The sequence below is a fragment of the Mizuhopecten yessoensis genome, unplaced genomic scaffold (assembly GCF_002113885.1).
Source record: "Mizuhopecten yessoensis strain PY_sf001 unplaced genomic scaffold, ASM211388v2 scaffold10765, whole genome shotgun sequence".
NCBI lineage: Eukaryota > Metazoa > Mollusca > Bivalvia > Pectinida > Pectinidae > Mizuhopecten > Mizuhopecten yessoensis.
Window position 1 is genome coordinate 1012319 of NW_018408710.1, and position 24126 is coordinate 1036444.

Consider the following 24126-nt stretch of genomic DNA (forward strand, 5'->3'; position numbering starts at 1 on the left):
ACCATTTACTGACACCTAACTGTAAGGACATAGTGTAATTGACAGTGAAGCCTTTTTTTCACTGTCTTCAACCCTGAATTTACAAACATTAAGTTATGTTCAATCAAAACAGAGACAGATTTCACTATACTTCCTAGTATTCTACAGAGGTAAACTTTATCTGAAATCACTCAGATGTTTCACTGAAAACACCATGAACTTTAACATTACCATAGAACACCAGCTAGAAGAGAAACAACTTACTTGTTGGGTCTACACGGTATCACTGCTTTCCTATGAGACGTACTCAACTCATTGCCAGCCCGCTTGTCATTCATGTACACCTGGAACAGATGGATGCATTTTAATCAAGCTGACTTAAGGGTATAAAATTCCTTTCTGTACTCTTTAACCCCATTTGAGTTCCACACCAGGAAACATATGAAATGTTTTTATCAATGTTTATTTGGACTTCATTAACTAATTGATGACACATTTTGCAGGTGCACAATAATTGATGACACATCTGACAGCTGGTGCACCAGGATTTATTTATTACAAACATTCCAGTTATTCTGATTTTGTTTTTAAAATGTTTAAAAGGATGAAACACAAATTACAGGTATAACGTGTATGGTAAGTACGTTCACACAAAGCAGAGGGACATACATCCTTAATTGATTTCCTCACTGTAACTTAGCAACGTAAATGTTCCTTATAGCAACAGGATTATATCTACCTGGTATCCACGGACTTTGACTCCTCCCCATAACTTGGGCTCGCCCCACTCAATGACAAACTCCTCTGGGGTGACAGACTTGAGGAAGACCTGTGGGGCATCAGGTGGGCCGGGTATCACGATCTGTACACTCTGGGCCTTGTGGGGTAGCGTCTCTGTGTAGTAGTTAGGCTCTACGGTGATCTGGTACACAGACCTACGGACAAATAATCACGTCATGTTCTCATCAACTCAAAATCAGCATTTCAAAAAATGTAATTCAAAAGAAATGTTTTGGGAATAAACAAATCTGAAGGACATCTAAAACATATCATAATTATTTTATAATGATTTAAAGAAGGTTTCTTAAAGATGAAAGCCCAGTGAATTACATCTAATGGAAGAATCATTATATCCTATGAATGAAATCTTTAACCATGTAAACCTACTTGAGTCTCTCCACTGGTATCGACAGCAGTCGGGCACTGGCGCTGGCTCCTCGCACCTGTCGTACAGTGTCTTCATCCTCAATCATGTAATGGACATTAAAGTCTTTTATCAAAGTTGCTTCCCCTTGGATCGTCCATTCCACGCGGATCTCCCCAAACATGTTTATTTCTGTGTCCTCCACATGTCTGAAGGTCGCTTTGACAGAAGCTATGTAACCTGACAATGACAAAATTGCACAACATATTAAGGCCAAGTTACAACATGGTATCAAAGAATTTCGAAAATTGTTTATGAAAAAGAAATCAATTAGCAATTATTCTTGAAGAAATCTGCTGAAGATATTTCTTTCTGATATTTTCAATTTCGTTTTTTCATTTACATCAATAGTCTTACTCATGATGTTACACCGATCACAAAACAGACAATTTTTAGACAATAACAGAAGAATTTTTATTGTACATATTACATATTAGTAAGATTTACCTGGCTGTATTCTTGGAAGGATCATTTCCACATCGTCTGAGGGTGAAGGGTCAAGGTTATCTTCGTCATTCAGCAGTGTGGCGTAATCTAGATCCTCCTTGTTTTGCTGGGCATAGAATCCCTTATACTGCAACACAACATGTGCTGATGAGATCATGAATGTCAATAAACAACAGATTTACCACATACCGGGTATCTGTAATCAAAACTGTGACGGTAATTAGTTATTGACCAATTGAACACCTCAATATTTTCCAAGACAGCTAAAGCTGCTGGATCCCTTTAAGTGTATGTCCATAAATCCTATATGGCTCAGGTACCCTGGTCAATATATTGGCACCTAGGTCCCTTCAGTTTACATCTCCATAAAGTGTGTGCTCCTTTATACTGTTGTTTATGGATTAGACATATGTAAATAGGGTGAACTCTCATCATTCCAGCTATTACATTTCCAAGGAATAGTAGCTGGATTATGAAAAGGCAGGGTTACTGGGACAATTTGGCAGGGTTACTGGGACAATTTGGCAGGGTTACTGGGACAATTTCAAACAGAGTCAGACCAATATTTCCCCTGAAACACTGGCTGAATAGTGGCACACCTGCATGAGTATTGATAGCTGGATAAAGGAGGCTTGACTGTATGAACATGCTCTATACAAATCTAGTTCTACAATTGACATGATGCACAATACCTTTTTCTTCCTCTCCTTCTTGCCCTCGTCTGTACAGGTCAAGGCCAACAGTCGGACAGTGTACTCCTTTCCTGGTCGACACTTCTTGAGGGAGCAGCTCTGTCTGGTGGGGCCGAGACAACAGTGGGTTGCCCCATTGATCTCCAGCTTGTACCCCTCCAGGTAGCGCCGGATGTACTTAGGCTTGCCATCCTCCTCACGACCAATGGTGGACACGAGGCGAGGCTTCTCCCAGTACAGCTGGGCTGTGTCCTGAGAAAACTCAGTGATGTACAGATTCGGGGCCTCAGTAGGTGCACGTGACCTACAGTACAGGGCCTTAGACATGACATGAGCTATTCGGCGGTACTTCTCCATCTCGTTGTCGTTGGTATCTACTAATGACGTCCTTACACTAACTACAGCCTCAACCACGACCTTGTACTGGGTGCCGGGAACAAGGTCAGTGATGGTGGTTTGGGTATCTTTAGGATCTAGAGTCTTATAACTGGACATTTTGACTTCATCTACACCCTTTCTGTCATTCTTCACATCTGTCCACCGCACGATAATGTTCTTGAGTCGGTTAGAGCCGTAAACAATGGGGGATATCCACGACAACGTCATAGAGGTCGTTGTGGCTTTGGTGACCTTGAGATTTGCTGGTGGTTCTGTGCCAGCTGTCCTCTCAATAATATAGTTGCTAGGCAACCATGGAGATTCCATGGGCGGCACCATCACATCCCTGGGCAACACTTTCGCCTTTTTAAATTTGTGTTTTTCAGGGAGACGGTCAAAGTATTCATCTGTTACAGCAGTTACACGAATGAGGTATTCTGTTTTTTCTTTGAGACCCTCTATATCAATAGATACAGCATCTGGCAAGGCATCGTAGCTGATATGGTGGGGCTCATTCTTAGCCATAGAGACTGCATCAATACGTATACCTACAAACATACATCACATATCTAAATATACGGGATCTTAAACTACTGGTGTTAACAAATTTATACGTATACCTACAAACATATATCACATATCTAAATATACGGGATCTTAAACTACTGTTGTTTACAAATTTATACGTATACCTACAAACATATATCACATATCTAAATATACGGGATCTAACTACTGGTGTTAACAAATTTATATGTATACCAACAAACATATATCACATATCTAAATATACGGGATCTTAAACTGTTGGTGTTAACAAATTTATACGAAAGACACTTTTTCAGAAAGCTGAAGTTTATTAAAAAGTTACGCAGTAATTTAATCAAGCATGTAAACAAATCTTGGTATTTACATTCATTCAAACACATTTTATTGACATTGAACAATCACAGGGATAGGGCATTAGTTCTTACAGCTTACTAGGCCCTCTCCCATCAAGGCATTGGACTGGCTATTAACCCTTTCACCCCTAGGTAACTTTAGTAGACTTTACCAGTTTTATCTGGATGAGTCAATTATGGTCTATAGTGGTGAAAGGGTTAAGCAGCTAACTGAGAACTTACGTTAATGCATATTGTTTTTTAAGTCCAATTGTGGACGTTTACAATTAATATACCAATCTAAGGCCACATATAGGTTCAATAATTTTGTAATACATGGTAGAGAATAATATATATTTATCTATCTTACCGATGATACTGGTGCCATGTTCCCTTGGAGTGTTCCAGGCAATCCTCATGCTACTACAGGTATTAGCACTGACACCTATGTGAGACGGCTTACTGGGCGGTTTAGCCGTCTTCAAGGTCAGGTAATTTGACGTAGCGGTCAAGGTGAAGGTATTTCTAGTCTCCTCTTCAGGGACTTCTATTAAAGCAAATCCAACAATGGCTGAGGAATTCATAGATTTGTGTTTAACTCCACCAATAGTTCAAATAAATAATATTCAGATACATTTATTTTGTGGAAGGGAAAACTCCAAGGACAGATTCAGAAACAATGTACGAAAGCATGTCTGTAACAGGAACTTAGGAATGAGTAGATGACATGTCTGTAACAGGAACTTAGGAATGAGTAGATGACAAGACAGTTAACTTTCTAACAGAGTGCCATATTGTTTCAATTATCTCTTACATTAGAAAGGCTTTGGTATTGCCATAATGGTTTTATGATGTTCCAGAATGCTTAGTGTTTTTTGTTTTTAAAATAGTTCAAACGTCGACCTACCCTTGTTATCTTCACTGGGCTCATTCTTCATGATTTCTGACTTGACTGCGTCAACCACAACTGTGTAGGCAGTGTCTGACCGCAGCCCAGATATCAATAGCCTGTTGTCTGTGGGTACAAATAAACAGGAAATTATCCTTTGTGTTATACAGCAAATATTGTCACATAATATCATTACGTATTCATTTGTGTACTCAGTATAGCACTGATATTTTGCTGATGTTCTTTTTTCTGTGTACTTATGATCTGAAAATAATTTGTGACACATAAATCCTGCGGTTCTGACGCCTTTTGTTAGGGAGTTAGTTTGGACTATTGACTACTAATGGTGTCTCTGATGGCTTCTGATAGGGAGTTAGTTTGGACTATTAACTATTAATGGTGTTGCGTGAAATTAAGACCCCACAGAATAGTTCCAGGATCAAGGTGCAAAATTTGGACCCAACAAATTAAAGTAAAGACCCCAAGACATAGGCATGTATACCTAGTAATGCTTATTCATAGGAATTGACTCCAGAATATCTGATAGACCTGTTGTTTTTAATATTGGTGTTAAATACTAATAGTTTCTTGAAATTCTAGCACTAAAAGGTTTTTACAAATGCTATGATCACACAATGTAAATCATGAGATAACCTCGTTTTATCCTCCATGAATAATTACTTACCTGTAGTTTCATCAGAGACGATGTTGTCGACGGGTTCCTCGCCAGGCCACCATCGGACTCGGAAACTTTCCGGGCGTACGAAATGGAACTTTGTATCGTCTGTCAACAAAAAGAGATGAAGGTTAGTATGCTGGCTATAATCACGTCCTGACAATAATAAAGCAGTCAGTATGCAGGCTGGGATAGTGATTTTAAGGTAACTAATGACCTACAGTGACAGCATTCACTGCCTTCCCTGAAATGTCCACATATTCCTCATCAGAAAGTTTATATTTAATACCAAACATTAAATTATGGTAACCATTTTAATATTCCCTATGAGCAAAAAGCAATAAAAGTAAAAATAAAAGTAAACAGATATTGTAATATCCATAAAATTAATTTTAAACGTACATCTGGTATTATATGTAAGATGTGTTCTGTGGGAAACAGTAAAACAGCTGTAATGTGTTATATATAACACATTTTATTCACAGGTGTACCTTGACACATACAGGATCAGTTACAAGGCTAAAACGGATACATCCTGTCCTTCTAACTGTGTGTGAACATAACTAAGAAATCACTTTCCAAAAACATTGACAACACTGTACAATGTAGTTCTTAAGCATTATGAAAATTAAAAAGTTTCAAAAACATATATCAGACTAAGTACGTACCTATTTGTGTACAGGTAGACAGTGTTACATTTGACAGGAAATTGGAAAAACTCAGGTACAACGAAGTGAAGACTTATTCCATTTCGTTAGTCTTATCTGTATAAATCTTTTAATGAATGTGCCCCCTGTACTCAATAAGGGCCATCAAGGTTACATAGACATCAATAATAAATGTCACGCTTCATTGCCGAACATCAGCTCTTATTGAAAATAAACACACTGTGAAGTTCAATCCTCACAGATCATCAATATCTAAACTAGACATTCCATACCCTACATGTCGTCCTAACATCCCCTGTCGTGTCTGATAGATTTCACAGGCCAAAAGGTCACTCATAATAACATGTATGCACATTCTAATTTGAATGAATATAGGCAAAAAATACATGGCTGATCTAAAGAAACCCTATCATATAGGCTTGCTAACATTTTAAACCTACTGAAAGGAGATACTGTAGTAACATTGTTGGCAATTTCTATGGAAGGGAACCCACTGATGTTCAGTATTATAAAAAGTCACTGACATGCATTTCTCGTTGAAATGAATAATAATCGGACATATAACATTTAAACTGTACAATATGAATCACTTTCATTTGCTTAAAAATCCTATTCAAACAGTCTGCAAGCTAACCATAAAGCATATGGATTCTATGTGTGGTATAAGACGTGTTTACTTTCAATTGCAAGGGTTCTAAGGTTTTACCTTGACACAAATTGTACAGTTTGTATTAGATTCATTTATCCAGGAACGATTTTGTAAAATCAACAAAACAAGTTAAGAATGTACAATACTGTGGAATTGTCATCAAGAAATCCCGAAAATGAGTCCACAAGACGGTGTGAATTGACAGTAGGCACCTGTTTTCCTTGTACATTCAGTGCTAATGGAAAAAGATTACCCTATAACACATCTAGCAGATCCTTAACGTTCTGAAAAAAAAAAAATCTGGCTTCAAAATCTGACTTCATAAAACTATTTTGGAACTAAATAAATGAATTTCAAGTATATAGAAATCTTGTGAGCCAATATTCCATATCTAAAACCAGATAAACTTACTAAGGTTCCCTAGAAATGTTTAAAACCAACACCTTGGGAATCTTTTCAACTCCTTATGCCAAATTGTATAATGCTGTTTAGCAAGTAATGCATCAAATAGAAAGCTTTGAAAATCATACATTTTGTATTTTATAAAGCGAAGTAGCAAAAACTTACATGAGAGATACTAATTCCTGACAGCATCATACCTAACTGTGAGTGATACTTTATAGTGGTGTCAGGAGCATCCATATCTTACTGTGTAACTGGTGACACTAGCTGTTGTAAACATCTCGGTAGTATTGGTGAGCGTGACAGTGTACTATATACCCAGTAGATAACAGTGTACTATATACCCAGTAGATAACAGTGTACTATATACCCAGTAGATAACAGTGTACTATATACCCAGTAGATAACAGTGTACTATATACCCAGTAGATAACAGTGTACTATATACCCAGTAGATAACAGTGTACTATATACCCAGTAGATAACAGTGTACTATATACCCAGTAGATAACAGTGTACTATATACCCAGTAGATAACAGTGTACTATATACCCAGTAGATAACAGTGTACTATATACCCAGTAGATAACAGTGTACTATATACCCAGTAGATAACAGTGTACTATATACCCAGTAGATAACAGTGTACTATATACCCAGTAGATAACAGTGTACTATATACCCAGTAGATAACAGTGTACTATATACCCAGTAGATAACAGTGTACTATATACCCAGTAGATAACAGTGTACTATATACCCAGTAGATAACAGTGTACTATATACCCAGTAGATAACAGTGTACTATATACCCAGTAGATAACAGTGTACTATATACCCAGTAGATAACAGTGTACTATATACCCAGTAGATAACAGTGTACTATATACCCAGTAGATAACAGTGTACTATATACCCAGTAGATAACAGTGTACTATATACCCAGTAGATAACAGTGTACTATATACCCAGTAGATAACAGTGTACTATATACCCAGTAGATAACAGTGTACTATATACCCAGTAGATAACAGTGTACTATATACCCAGTAGATAACAGTGTACTATATACCCAGTAGATAACAGTGTACTATATACCCAGTAGATAACAGTGTACTATATACCCAGTAGATAACAGTGTACTATATACCCAGTAGATAACAGTGTACTATATACCCAGTAGATAACAGTGTACTATATACCCAGTAGATAACAGTGTACTATATACCCAGTAGATAACAGTGTACTATATACCCAGTAGATAACAGTGTACTATATACCCAGTAGATAACAGTGTACTATATACCCAGTAGATAACAGTGTACTATATACCCAGTAGATAACAGTGTACTATATACCCAGTAGATAACAGTGTACTATATACCCAGTAGATAACAGTGTACTATATACCCAGTAGATAACAGTGTACTATATACCCAGTAGATAACAGTGTACTATATACCCAGTAGATAACAGTGTACTATATACCCAGTAGATAACAGTGTACTATATACCCAGTAGATAACAGTGTACTATATACCCAGTAGATAACAGTGTACTATATACCCAGTAGATAACAGTGTACTATATACCCAGTAGATAACAGTGTACTATATACCCAGTAGATAACAGTGTACTATATACCCAGTAGATAACAGTGTACTATATACCCAGTAGATAACAGTGTACTATATACCCAGTAGATAACAGTGTACTATATACCCAGTAGATAACAGTGTACTATATACCCAGTAGATAACAGTGTACTATATACCCAGTAGATAACAGTGTACTATATACCCAGTAGATAACAGTGTACTATATACCCAGTAGATAACAGTGTACTATATACCCAGTAGATAACAGTGTACTATATACCCAGTAGATAACAGTGTACTATATACCCAGTAGATAACAGTGTACTATATACCCAGTAGATAACAGTGTACTATATACCCAGTAGATAACAGTGTACTATATACCCAGTAGATAACAGTGTACTATATACCCAGTAGATAACAGTGTACTATATACCCAGTAGATAACAGTGTACTATATACCCAGTAGATAACAGTGTACTATATACCCAGTAGATAACAGTGTACTATATACCCAGTAGATAACAGTGTACTATATACCCAGTAGATAACAGTGTACTATATACCCAGTAGATAACAGTGTACTATATACCCAGTAGATAACAGTGTACTATATACCCAGTAGATAACAGTGTACTATATACCCAGTAGATAACAGTGTACTATATACCCAGTAGATAACAGTGTACTATATACCCAGTAGATAACAGTGTACTATATACCCAGTAGATAACAGTGTACTATATACCCAGTAGATAACAGTGTACTATATACCCAGTAGATAACAGTGTACTATATACCCAGTAGATAACAGTGTACTATATACCCAGTAGATAACAGTGTACTATATACCCAGTAGATAACAGTGTACTATATACCCAGTAGATAACAGTGTACTATATACCCAGTAGATAACAGTGTACTATATACCCAGTAGATAACAGTGTACTATATACCCAGTAGATAACAGTGTACTATATACCCAGTAGATAACAGTGTACTATATACCCAGTAGATAACAGAGTACTATATACCCAGTAGATAACAGTGTACTATATACCCAGTAGATATTGGTTATAAGGAGTTCATATGTATATGACGGGTTTATTATATATGTACTTGGTCAGTGTTTACTCAGGTGATATTGGTGATTACGAGTTATGTACTTGACAGGTGTAATACGGCCGGTGGTCAGTATTTACTCAGGTAAGTGTTCTGTATAGCTGACCAGTGTGGGGTATCACTTTCACTGTTTACAGTAGCAACACTCAGCCACACTACAACCGGCTACAGTGTTTACCCACCCTGACTTCACAAACATTTCATACTGAAGTTGACTATAAACTAACCATAATCGTAGGCTTCAAAGTTCGAATTAGTTACACCAGACATAAACAGGTGACAGATCAGAACTTTGCTTGCGATTATTGTCAGTTTTACTGGACTACCAACATGCTCTCAACTCAGTACTTAGGATGTGTCAGCACTACCACAAACACTTTTTAAATTAAAAGAATTGAACTTAACTTTATTTTGTTTCACAACAATTATAAAACATTTTTTATAATCTTGTATCATAATCAGAATGGAAGCTCATATGGGGTCTTAATACAGGAGAAAACCAGAGTACTCGGAGAAAAACCTACATTTTTAAGCAGTTGACCGCATACCTACAGCATCTAATCCGGGAATCAAATCCTGGTTGTCTTAGTTAAAATCAAGCGTTCACATTTCCCCTATAACCATTATCAGTAACATTTGTTTCCTCAATACTCCTGGGCCGTGTGGAACCTGTCATGTTACCCACACATAGATAACACCCTAAACCGTTTCTTAATCAGACGTCATTTTACAATAGTATACTATGTACCCAAAAGTCTTATCCAGCATTTTTGGCAGGAGTATGGTATCAGAAATCTTGTCTTGATAACAGTGATGAAAAATAGTTACAAATATTGGCCATATAACATTACCGTTTATGTACTCGAAGATCAATTTCGGTCCATTTCCATGTCAAAGGTCATCACATTTCTGATACATCTACATATATTTCGATACATTCTATAGTGTTGTACATTGTAGTACAACACAAACATACTCATTACTCACAGAGTAAACACAGGAAATTTACACTTCAGTTCTGTTACATTGATTGTAAATGGATCAATGACGTCTGTATCCAAGAGTACGAACACAATAAGTTACGATCAAACACAACCTCACGATGTTTTGACTGGCCGAATGTATAATAGCAGTATTCCAATACACTTTATTTAGAGGCCACTTATAAATTATTTGCTTTCCTACTTGATAAAGTTGCCACACAGAATAAGTATTGGACCTTACGAAATTTGCAAGACCAACGATGTGTATCCATTCTGTATCAATAAGAAACATCAATATGATTAAAATTCTGACACAAAAATTTGTTTTCACACCATATCCTGAACAAACACCAAAATATCATTTAAACATTGCACAGTAGTAATTCTTGTTCATATTAAGAAAATGATACACAAAAGATGTCAAGGCTGAATTTCCATATCCAACAATGAAAGTTTTAAGTAAGGTTGCGTACATATAACGTAACATCCGGTGTTTCGAATGTCTATTACTGATGACAACACTGGTGTCCCGTTGTTACAAAAATATCCATAACATTGTAAATATTGTCGTCACACAACAACCTATGTCCATTCATAATCACGTATTACACATTTTTGATTGAGATCCAATCCCCACTGCTAGTCGACTATACCATGAACACATATATCCGGACCGTCAATTCTGAATCAGTCATCACTCTTTAGGAATACAAATGCGATCCTATTGAATTTGTTCTACGAGTCCATAAATCTCGTTGACAATGAGACCCATATCTTTGAACTGTTTGACAGCCACTCCATGTGAGTAAATTCTATATTTATAACTAAAATGTGTGTAATCGGCCAATGCAGGCTAATTAACCCCATACAATAATACGCCTACTTCAATAACTTTTCAGTTCAAATTAAATTTTATGACTTAACCACGGGAGATATTTAATAATTTTCCAACATCGTCGTCTTTCTTTATTCTGCCCAGCACTCTGTGTTTTCAAAGCTAATATACTATACGTGTACTAGCTTAATGTAAACCAATAGCCCATTGAAAAACTTAAAACTCCGGTAAAGTAAATTTGCATCAATTCAAAAGGATAAAAATCCATTGTAATTTTTTTTCAACATATTTTTATTTTATTTTGTATGTTAAAAATGGCATTTATATAATTGTTTACCCTTAGATTATGTCAAAAATGACATTTCAATGGTTATATTTTATAATCATATTGTTTTTTTAGTTATTGAAATTTATTCCGACACAAATTGAAGGACATTTACGTGGACATTTTTGTGTGTGTTAGAGGGTATATGGTGACAGAATGCCTTACGACGGCTGTGTTGATGTTGTATAGTGACACACTATCTGGAAACCTGAGATGTGTTTGAACATTGGTACAGATCTGTGTGTATATACAGAGACAATGCAAACAAGCCTAAAACGTTTAAAAGACGAACAAGTTGGTTCCGTACAGCAGATTGCCATCTCTAATTACACTCGGCTTTCGTAAGACAAATACCGCCACTTCCATGTACCACAAGGAACGTATACGGCGCGACAAAAACACCTTGTCATTATGACATTCCTATTACAGACAGTCATATCTTCTAAAATGATTCTTTAGTAAATTATGCAAAAACTAAAAGCTAATTCAATGAATAGCTCTGTTCATATCTAATGTTACATAATTATACCCATAATTAAGGATAATGAATAGGATTTTTTTCTATAACATGACGAAAAAATATTTTTCAATTTTAAATCTTTTTATTCAATCTAAATATCAGGCAATGATAACTATACGTTAGCATATCACATGCTTTTGTGATATGCTATTGTCATCTATTTCTCAAACAAGATGACAGACATAAAATAATTACTGGTATATATAAAAGATAAAAGTGCATGTGAGAGACTTAGATTTTATATACCCGGTAATTACTGTTTAAGTATAAGATTGAACTGTTAGATCTGTCACCTTTAATCTGCCGGGGGTTTAATTTATTTCACAAAGATTTCTACCGTTTTTTATAAAGTACAAATTTGTACCGTCCTTTTGACTGATAGATTTCACCCTAATTAGTCTGGACTTATCGTTTCTCACTAACAATTTAAACAAGATTCATACTGTGAGCTAGCTTCTCTCCTCAATTCTAGTTTTTATTCTCTATTAAGACATTGGCTTCCATGAACAAGTCACCCACATCACATCACAAAATGTCATACTTGTCAACTCTCCTAAATGTCATACTTGGCAACTCTCCTAAATGTCATACTTGTCAACTCTCCTAAATGTCATACTTGTCAACTCTCCTATTTGAAGGGAGATGCCTGATTTTGGCCCTTTGAATTTAATATTTCCAATGGTCAATTTTCCCATATTCTCAGATCTAATGATTTCATCTGAAAGAACAATTAACTTAAAATATGTCATGTTAAAGGGTTATTTTGTCACTAGTGGGTATAAACACTCCTTTTATTTATAATTTTGATTTTGAGGATGGGTTTTGGGGGACAGAAACGGCCTGCTGTATCCCACTGCAGGACCGAAATCCTTTTCTTCGTCTTTGCCACCGTCTGGAACACTCCTATACAATTAACCTATTTCCTATCATTTAAACCTGTAGAACCTTAATTAGGGTGTCGATGGGATATTACGACTATATACCAAATAGACATATTAACATATCTTTCAATTATCAAACAGTGCATTACTAAATATAGTAACCTAGTTTTATTTAAATCAGCAATTTTGTTATAATACCTACCTTTTCACGCCAATATCATATATTTTACAGTTACTAGAGATTTTAAAAGATTGAATTTCAAACTCGATACTATGTACACAACAAATAATGGTCAGATAAGTCAGAACATGGACATTCCATACACAAATGTACAATCTAGGCTCCTCAGATATAATCAAAGGTTTATCCTTCACCCCTAAATTTACTAATAGAATGTGCTATTCATTGACATAGACAAGTCCACTGTGCTATCTAAGGTGCATGTACGTGAAATATTTGTCACTGATCCAGTCACTATATATAGGTAGTAACGTTGATCAGTTAGGAATTAAAAATACAAATTAAATCTCCATGTATGAGTCCTCCAATCAAACACACCGACACAAATACCAACTACAATATAGCTGTTCCAATCCGATGAACTGATAGATCACAACAGATAGCAATGCTATATAAGTATTGTTGATTGTTCCGCCTACTTATCTCTAACCTTTGGTTATTGTGTGCGAGTCAATTGGTGTAAATTTGTTTACTGACGACCTTATCAGAAAGAGTAGGCTTCGAGTAATTGAAGACTTAAGGCATGCAAGTAAATAAAACTACCAAGACAAATTGGGACTACGGTACATCTTCTATTCCTAAGTCATTATCAGTTTTATTTCATGAATGAGTTAAAAAGTAAAATTTACAAGTTCTGGATACAAATAAAAACATTTACAATTGCAAAAATTAGCAACTCTATGATGCATTTTCCTCAACTGCATTTCAAAATAAGGACTTTGCAACTTCAATTTTGTCCACACTTCACCTGTTTGGAAACTATTTGTGTACCCATTGGATTTTGTTTAAGTCTGCCGTAATGAAAAATAGTTAATTAGATAACGACAAAAGATGCATTCAACTTGACACCATACCATGTAATCCCGTTAATCCCGTAGATTACACTACATAGATAATGTCGTTTTATGATCTAACTCCGATAATCATCAACCAGGACTTTGAACTGTGTCGATGTCGTCAGGTTAGGTGTAAAGGGTTGTGGTCCCAGGGGTGAGAGGGGATGCCAGTCTCAACCTTACCTCTACAAATCTAGATCCTCACTGTCTACACCTCCTTGTTCTAGCTTTATATTAATGTGTTTTAGTCTTCTTTACATCAGAAATATATTTGGCATAAATTTAAGTTAATTAAAGAAAAAAAATTATATATATATACCACAGTATAAATATAACTAATAGTGTTTGGTACTGCAAATTAAACACAATCAGATCACATACGTTGTAGAAAAGAAAGAGCTGTCCCTACATAGCCCACCTGGGTATATCACCTACCCCACCTTGATTTGGAAAGTTTAACATTTTTAGATAACTTATATGATACAAAAAGATAACAAATCACAAACCAAGTCACCAAAATCATACGAGGTTTATACCCAAAGTCTTAGTAACAACGGTGTCAACCTCATAATTATTTGTCGCAAGTCTTTGTAAGAACCTCTCAATTACTTCAATAAGATTCACCAATTTGGCAATACGTAATATAAAAGTTTTACTTTATACACAAACAATATAGGTATTAAACGTGATGCAATGTTTCAAGACCGACTTGTCCCTTTGTCAAGCTATGACTGAGTGAGTGATTTGTATTGTTTACCTATACAACGATGTGACGAAATTGCATATGTCATATGTCACTCGACCCGGGACATTGTTCCTATCAATAGAGAGTGTATACACACTATATAGAATAGGTTCTCTCAATTGCTTGTCCAATGTCTTAGTAAAAACCTCAAAAATAACAATAGTCTTGGTAACAACTCCCCAATAACTTTACTAATGTCATAGTACATTGACGCCTAAGTAACAACCTCAATTACTTGTCTCCGTACATTCTAACTACCGAATTACTTGTCAATAGTCTTGGTAACACCAGCACATGTACGATTACATATAGTTTTAGTCACAACCTCAATTTCTTGTCTCGGTACATTTTAACTACCGAATTATTTGTCAATAGTCTTAGTAACACCAGCACATGTACAATTACTTATAGTTTTAGTCACAACCACACAGCTCTAACCTGCATTCTTTGCACTGCCTTTATCATGGTACTAGGAACAACACCATAAGTACTTACCCACACTCCATCCTATAAGGGCAGAATGGCCCGTCACCTGGTGAATGCGCACATCAGAAGGAGGCTGGACTAAGCCAGAATACACCATTTTCAGTTTACGTCCTGGACGACAACCTGCATATCTGTCACCCAAGTGCTCCTCTGAAAACATAAACATTTGTGTTTTGGATATATTTTTTAAAATATTTTGATGAGTCTGTAAAATTGTAAACATGGGTACAGAGAATGTATCATCAATAATGATTTGATATGGAAGTTAATGACAGTATCATGCTATTGCATTGTCCTGTTATAAGACCCCCCCCCTCACCCCTTGAGTAAAAGTTTTTTGTGTATGCCTCCTGTGATAATTGCAGGTTAAAAACGGTAAGCTGAGATGAGACTAATTAAATGTACCAAAGACCTTTCCTGTTAATGCAGCCACCACTAACCAGATACCGGATGATCAAGAAGTAATCTTAGACACAAGTCCAAATTTCAAACATCAATAAAATTATTAACTTTTCTTGGAAAACATGCATTTATTAAGACCAAATATACCATATATACAAAACTGACATGTAGTTAAAACCACATTTTTGTATGGTAATGTAAACTCAAACAACATTCAAAGTTTGATTTTGTCTACATAAGTTATTTCATGACCTGCGAGTCTGATGTCCCATTACCTAACTGCATTTGTGGCCTTTCATGAAATTGACCCAGTTAATGCATTTATCTCACCATACAGCTATTTTTGATGGGAACAATATATAATACTCTACAGTAAAATCTACTTTAGCTCAGCAAATCAAAGTCATTTCTTGTATAAAAAAAAAAGTATTGCTTCCACAAATGGAATCATAATATATCCATTTAAACCCAGTTTTGCTCTGCATTTTGCAATACTGGGTATTTATACAGGTGCATATTCTGAAAGTTAATATTACATATTAATATCACTGAGTTAAGAAAAATAATAGTTTTTATATCCTCAATCAAAGATCTGATGGAATTTTGTGTTACTTATTTCTTTATACTAATTTTGTGTTACTATTAATTCACTTTAACTATAAAGTAGTAATCTTATTATCAAATTATTCATAATACTGTTTGAATAAGATGTAATTCAAATAGCCTATATCCATTTAATTGACAGATATGGTTATACATAACATAAGCATGCAGTATCAGGTTTGGTATACACTAACTCTAGTACAAACGTCCTAGCCTATCACGGCCAATAACGTAGAAAAGCAGTCACATTCCAGATAGGAAAAATGCATGCTGGGAGATTAAAGCCTCGTACGACACACCCGTCATCCCAAGAGGTAGTCACATGCAAAATTTGGCAAGTGGAGCTGAAAGAGTATTCAAGACATGCCCCAGTAAAATTAATTCCTAGTAAACAAAGGGCTATAACTCTGTATATATAGTTGACAATTACACCCTGTTTCAGTATGCAATATTCTGCCATTACGAGAGGTTCTCCTGCAAAATCTGGCAGTTTTAGGTGACAGAGTATACTTTGTATTGGATACAAATCAGGCAACCTACTGATGGACATTCTCTAAACAGATGGACAAGTGCAAATCTACTCTATAGTCCCCTCTTTTATGTAGTATATGTACCACTTGGTAACAAAAATAAATCTAAATAGGAATGTTCAACTTTTATTGGATTTATTATATATTTTTCTGTTTATAAACTCACCACCTTAGAACCTGTGAATATTTCTCGTCTGTCAAGTGTTACTTGAATTTATTTTCACCCTGTTTTAGGCAACATCCTGTTCAGATATACCCCCCTATTTGTAGATGTGTTAACCAGGTATCTAGTAACTAAGATATAGGTATGACTAGCATCAACAGGAGCTACATGTATGCCTGGTAAGGGATGATAATGAAAGTCAAGTCTTTGATATATGCACCAACCATTGAGGATAGTATAGATGGGTATTTATTGAATTTACAGGTAAAAAAAAATCCAAATCATTTTTTAATTCTGATTAAAATCCGTTATATCACATAATCACATTGATGCTGAATTAAAGTTCAGCCATGCATTTTGATGAATTCTTTAATTCAGTAAAATTTCTTTCTTTTCACAAAATTGGAAAACACTTTCAATAGACTCAGACAAAATCAATAGGCTTGCCATGGTAGCAGACTTCTCCTAAATTATAGATAGAAGTTTATACAGATCTGGAAACATTTCTCTATAAGAACAGTTCATAAGATTATAAAACATTTTCTAATCTGGTCATGTCAAGTTCAAATAACACAATCAAGGGTTGGTTGGAACAGACATCTGTAATAGACACAGGATAGAACAGAGACAGGAAGCAGCAGAGTATTATGGGATATATATGGCTGTGTTACCAAAGGGGTCTCGGGCAGACCTAGGCAGCTTAGGCCAGCCCTTCGTGGGCATGTCTTTGGAGTATTTTATCAGAGCACTGCGACTCATTGATTTTGCTGTTAATGAAAGTAGTGAAAGAAAAATACATATATAGCTGTGTGTTAAAATAATAGTGTATTAAAAACTGGATTAGCATACAGTGCATTGAATGAAAATAATGATACATGTATAGTAAAAACAGTATTAGTATAAAGTGTGCATAGTTAAAATAATGACTTAATAAAAACAGAATATTAGTAAGTAACTAAAATAGTAATGTAACAAAAACATGATTAGTATATAGTGCAAACAAAATAATAAAACTATAATAAACATACTAAGTATTAAAGAAACAAGAAATGTGGGGTACTGGTGAAAGAAAGAATTCAAACATATCTAACATGGTCATATTTCTTCTTTCCATATTTTTAGTACAAAACTTTAAAGTTTGAAAAATAAACATTTAATTTATTTGATCTTTACTGCCATATTTCGTAATAAATCCAAATACATGTATGCACTTTTTTCTATTCATTTATTTTTCAGAATCCCAATGCTTCTTTTTAAATAAACTCTTTGAACAACTAGACTTGTCCCCAGAATGGCAAACTGTCAGCACCAAGAACAGCAGGAACAGTTCTACAAATGGGCAGGACTCCACAAATAGGGGAGGTAACCCCAATTTACGCATCCACTCAATATAAGTTCTGCGTACGTAGGGTCATTCAAATTGGTAAATAACTCCCATCAAAGTTCGCCAAATCATTTTTTTTTCGCAGGTGCACAAATCAAGAGTGTGATGATAATATCAGTGAAGCTTTATGAAATTTGGCTGAAAACTGCAGGCGGAGGTGTTATAATAATAGCGTTCAATTTATTCTATAAATAGGATGGTTCTTACAGACAGGTGCTAACTGATTGTATCTTATGGAGGATTGCTGAGAAAATGCATTAATAACTACGACCCTGACTTTATATCAACAATTCTTAATCTGACAAACATAAACAAGGGCTGTTATAAGTCATGTACATTCAACACAATAACACATTCAACACAATGTACATTCAACACAATAACACATTCAACACAATAACACATTCAACACAATAACACATGCAACACAATACACATTCAACACAATACACATTCAACACAATACACATTCAACACAATAACAAATGCAACACAATAACACATTCAACACAATAACACATTCAACACAATACACATTCAACACAATAACACATTAAACACAATACACATTCAACACAATACACATTCAACACAATACACATTCAACACAATAACAAATGCAACACAATAACACATTCAGCACAATATACATTCAACACAATAACACATTGAACACAATAACACATTCAACACAATAACACATTCAACACAATAACACATTCAACACAATACACAACCAACACAATACACATTGAACACAATTACACATTGAACACAATACACATTCAACACAATAACACATTCAACACAATACACATTCAACACAATATACATTCAACACAATAACACATTCACGCAATAACACATTTAACACAATACACATTCAATACAATACATATTCAACACAATACACATTCAATACAATAACACATTCGACCAAACATCAAGCAATACAGATAAAGTTTTCCATCCAAGAAATGATAGCATCTGTTAATTACAGGAACGATCATACAGCCCTAAATATTACAAACAATAAGGTAGGTGTGCTTCACTCAGGTGTGCTTTACTTAAGTAATTGTGACACACAGGTATGTGACACTCAGGTAATTATTACACTCAGGAAAGTGTTGTACACTCAAGTAGTGTGTAACAATCAGTTAAACATACAACATTCAGGAAATAGTGTGACACTCTGGTAAGTGTGTGATGATCAGGTAAATGTGTGACCCTTAGGTAAATGTACAATACTGAGGTAACCATATAACATTCAGGAAATAGTATGATACTCAGGTTAGTGTGTTATACTAAGATAAACATATGACACTCAGGAAATAGTGTGACACTCAGGTAAGTGTGTGATGATCAGGTAAATGTGTGACCCTTAGGTAAATGCACAATACTGAGGTAACCATATAACATTCAGGAAATAGTATGATACTCAGGTTAGTGTGTTATACTAAGATAAACATATGACACTCAGGAAATAGTGTGACACTCAGCTTAGAGTATGACATTCAGGTGTGTAATACTCAGGTAAGCATATGACACTCAGGTAAATGTGAAACACAGGTTATATGATATGCCTACCAGTATCATACTTGATAACCAGTAAGACCTACCTGCAGACTCCATCTTTTCCAACTTGTCTTTCTCTGACCTCTGGCGGTTGGCAATCTCTGCCTCTATCTTGCCTATGGGGTGTTCTGTGAGGGCAATAAGCTGCAGTGTAACAGACTCGCCCAGTGTGATGTCACTGATTGTCCAGGTGTTGATGTAGGGTGGGATCAGGCCCCCATACAGATGTCCATTCTTCATCATACGGTAGCCCTGGAAACACACAATGGAACCAAGACACTCAACAAATTTACAAACATGGAATCCATAGAAGCGAACTTTGCTAGGAGTGAAAGCACAGACAGCATTTGAAAAACTTTACAATGGGGAGACGCTCCTCTGCAACCTCATTACCAATGGGGAAAAAAATGAAAAAATAAAACAAGGGAGATAATTTCTTATTTGTCATGCATCTATTTCCTACTTAGTCATAGGAATATTTGATAACATCTGTTAGATCTATGCGAAATAGAAGAAACATTTTCATATTAACAACCACCAAAAATATGGAGACAAAAAAGTCTAAAAACAATATCTTATATTAAAATGCATGTTTATAATGACCTGAACTGACGGTTGTAATAAATTATATGAGATACTCACAGAAAGCTTGACATCACCCAACTGTTGAGGTGTCATCCATGTGACCTCTATGCCCTTAGTAGTCATGGATTCGAGGTAGAGGTTCGGGGAGTGAGGCACGCTGGGGGCAATGACACGCAGTGTGTTGGACACATGGCTCTCACTGCGACAGAAGACTTGATCTTGGAATGGGTCGACATTCATACTTCCCGCAATACACTGTAAACACAGAGACATAAAAAATAATGCTAGAACATCTCCTCTGTCATTAATCAGCGTCTAACACACTTTATTAAAAACAAATTTTTAGTGTGCATTATTACATCTTCAGTATTTCTAAACATTTTCTTCAGGTTGTTAAGTATGAACAATTCATTTTCAGTGTTTTGAGTTTCAAATCTTTGAATCAAAAGGGCAGAAGAATCATAAATATTTATCAGGTTATTTCATGAAACATTGCTACTAAAGCATTTGCTTAAAATTAACTCATTCACCCCTGAAGACACATTTGAACTCTTCAAATTCAAATGTTGGAATAGTTCATTATGATATTTCAGGGTTAAATGAGTTAAAATTGTGTATAGGAAATGCATAGCTTCCATTTAGAAAACCTGTCCACATAATCAAAGGAACCTTAATAAAGTAGGGGCCAGAACAACACAATATGGGTTCCTGTTTAAGTGTGACAGACACATCAGCAGACACATCCGTGGCTGTCTAAAACAACCTATTATGATAGATTATACACGGTGACCTTTGACTCACCTTGACCCCTACGTCCACTGCCTGGTCAGCTGGAAGGTCATACAGGTAGTGATGATACCCTTGATGGTTACTCTTGTTGTTAGGTTTCACAATGTCCCTCTTCTGACCGTTCTGGTAAATTCTACAAAGATGTTGCTTATATCATTATTATATAAATATTATATCAAACACTGTTACATAATTAAGCATATTTTATAGATATCTCAAAACAAACCATTCGGATTGATATGTCTCGCCTATGCCCCGCTTTGACCATCAATGCAGATATCAATAAAACTTACTTAAATGCATAAATTTAATGTTGATGAAGATGCTGACAAAGTAAATGGTGGTAAAATGTGGACCGCATCCAGCATTTGATGCATGGGTTGAGATGTATTACCTAAGATGCATCTATGGTCGAAGTTTGGTTGGTGTAGCACTTATACCTTCAGTGAAACTAGCTTAAACGTAAAAACTTAATGATGACGCCATCGCCAGAATAGCAAAACCTAAGTCTCGCTTCCACTTCGTGGTGGCGAGACAAAAACAACTACAGGAAAATGTCATTCTTAGAAATCTCACAGCACAGGTCTTTGTAAATAAGGGAAAGGATTTCATCTAAAAATGTTGCCCAAAAAAACAGTTGTAAGATTCTTAAAGCTAGGAAAATCTCAAAAAGGAAGGTAAATTTTTTAACATGGGATAAAAACCTAAACATCCTTTTAGGTACTTCAGTTGCTAAAATTTGAAAAGGGACAGTGCATTCTTTATTACGGGATCAAAAACTGAAAATCTGTCAATACGTATAGACCTCAAAATTGCAAATGCTAGGGAGAATTAAACACCAGTCCTTTGTGTGACCAATCGGTAAAACTTTAGCAGGCTTGACTATTACGGTATATAATTGATAATTCCTGAGACGTACTGGTAGTAACAGATGGACTCTCCCTGTGGTGTGTGTACGTGACTCTCCGGCTTCCTCCAGCTGATGAGGACACACCCTGTTTTCATCGACGTCTCCTGAGATATGGCAGCTGGTGCTGGTGCCCGTGGACAGGAGATGTAGATTGGACGTGACGCTTCACTCTCTATACCGTTACCTTGCTTAGCAACGGCCTTCACCTGTACACATATCGTCTTCCCTGTAAAACACAAACCATTTTATTTTCGACATATCAAGTAAATTTCCTTGACAATTATTATCTACAAAGAATTCACTATGTCCTAACTAGTTCAATGAACACACTAATGACATTTTTCTATTGAAAATGATAACGAAAAAACAACCAAGGTATTATTTAATTGCTTATAACAGTAAGTACTGTTGTGAACATGCATTTGTAGAGTTGCCGAGCTGACTTCTCTGAATGCTTGGTGGGCAGGTCGAATCGCTCAGGTGATGAGCTGTCATGCGGGACAATATTGAATGTAGTCTTCACTTTGTCAAGCCACTATACAGACATATTTTGCGTACAGTTGGTCTGATCGTACTGTTGGTCTGATCATACATTTCACTCGTCATTGCAGGCTAACATTATAATAAACATTCACACAACTTGTAGCACCTTCCTACATTATCAGTCAAGTTGCAAAGATTTAACTGGGAATCTTCTACCTTAGTCGTGAAATCCCATTTGGGGATTACTTGACAAATAATTAACACATTTTCAGAAGGTATATTGCATTTCATTATTCTCATCAAGTGGTTCTAGAAAACTCATCAAGATGTAATTTAAACAGAATTTGAGCCCTTTTTCCTATGCATGTCTACGTTAACAATAAACGCCCAAACGCCGCGATTTTCATCAATTTTTTCTTTGTTGACATCACACCTACATTTCAAGCAGACATGGAATCAGAAGATTTTTTAATGAAATTTTGATTTGATTTCTTTGTGTTTTCCAGGAACGATTGGACAAGGCAAAGCACAATTTAACATGACTAAAATTCTGTTGAATATTCATCGTGTAACTGACGAAAAGTCAGCCCACCAGACAATTAGCTCGGACATTACTTTATATACTGTATCTGCTATTAAAATGCTCACACAAACTTCCAAACGTTTGAATTTCTATGTCAGATTCCATACAAAGATTGACAACCTGTGTGGTAAAGACGTACCTGGCTCTAGTTTATTAATGACGACACTCCTCTTCTCGGGAGGCGTGAGTCTAAACGGCTTGTTATCCACCAGGAGTCGGTATCCCTTCAGTGACATCTCCTTGTGCATGGCTGGCTCGTCCCACTCAACTGTAGCCTGTACACAAAGATTATCACCATTCTTACATACACATTTATTTTACAGACTGTGAAAAGAATGTTTGTACAAATGGGCTTCCAGGAAAACAAAGTTGGTTTCTTTTTTTTAGACTGAATGACCATAATTCTGTAATACTAGATTCCAGTTACATGTATTTCATTATTTTCAAGATTTATTGCAAAAAAATGAACAGGTCTACAGTACCTTGAGGCAAGGGAGAATAAGAATACCCATGGTGCAGTATATATTGTATAACAGTAATAACCTACCTCGTACAGGTCTACACTACAGATCCGTAGGCGAGGGGCACTAGGGGCACCCATGGTGTAGTAATGTTGTATAACAGTAATAACCTACCTCGTACAGGTCTACACTACAGATCCGTAGGCGAGGGGCACTAGGGG

At 35.8% G+C, this 24126-nt stretch overlaps 1 protein-coding gene across 2 annotated transcripts in view; it reads right to left on the reverse strand.

Moving 5' to 3' along the window:
- Positions 1 to 24126, reverse strand: part of LOC110462249 — an 89532-nt gene that overhangs the window by 17027 nt on the left and 48379 nt on the right. The window contains exons 37-51 of one of the 2 annotated variants that reach the window (XM_021516134.1): positions 23584 to 23719; positions 22388 to 22604; positions 21481 to 21601; positions 20737 to 20934; positions 20139 to 20346; positions 17807 to 17902; positions 15447 to 15587; positions 5156 to 5254; positions 4489 to 4596; positions 3952 to 4128; positions 2323 to 3248; positions 1631 to 1757; positions 1147 to 1363; positions 719 to 914; positions 244 to 323 (exon numbers count right to left, since the gene is read on the reverse strand). In XM_021516134.1, coding sequence (XP_021371809.1) covers positions 244 to 323; positions 719 to 914; positions 1147 to 1363; positions 1631 to 1757; positions 2323 to 3248; positions 3952 to 4128; positions 4489 to 4596; positions 5156 to 5254; positions 15447 to 15587; positions 17807 to 17902; positions 20139 to 20346; positions 20737 to 20934; positions 21481 to 21601; positions 22388 to 22604; positions 23584 to 23719 — 3047 coding nt within the window. The remainder of the gene's footprint in view (positions 1 to 243; positions 324 to 718; positions 915 to 1146; positions 1364 to 1630; positions 1758 to 2322; positions 3249 to 3951; positions 4129 to 4488; positions 4597 to 5155; positions 5255 to 15446; positions 15588 to 17806; positions 17903 to 20138; positions 20347 to 20736; positions 20935 to 21480; positions 21602 to 22387; positions 22605 to 23583; positions 23720 to 24126) is intronic. The other variant, XM_021516135.1, reaches the window with a different exon arrangement.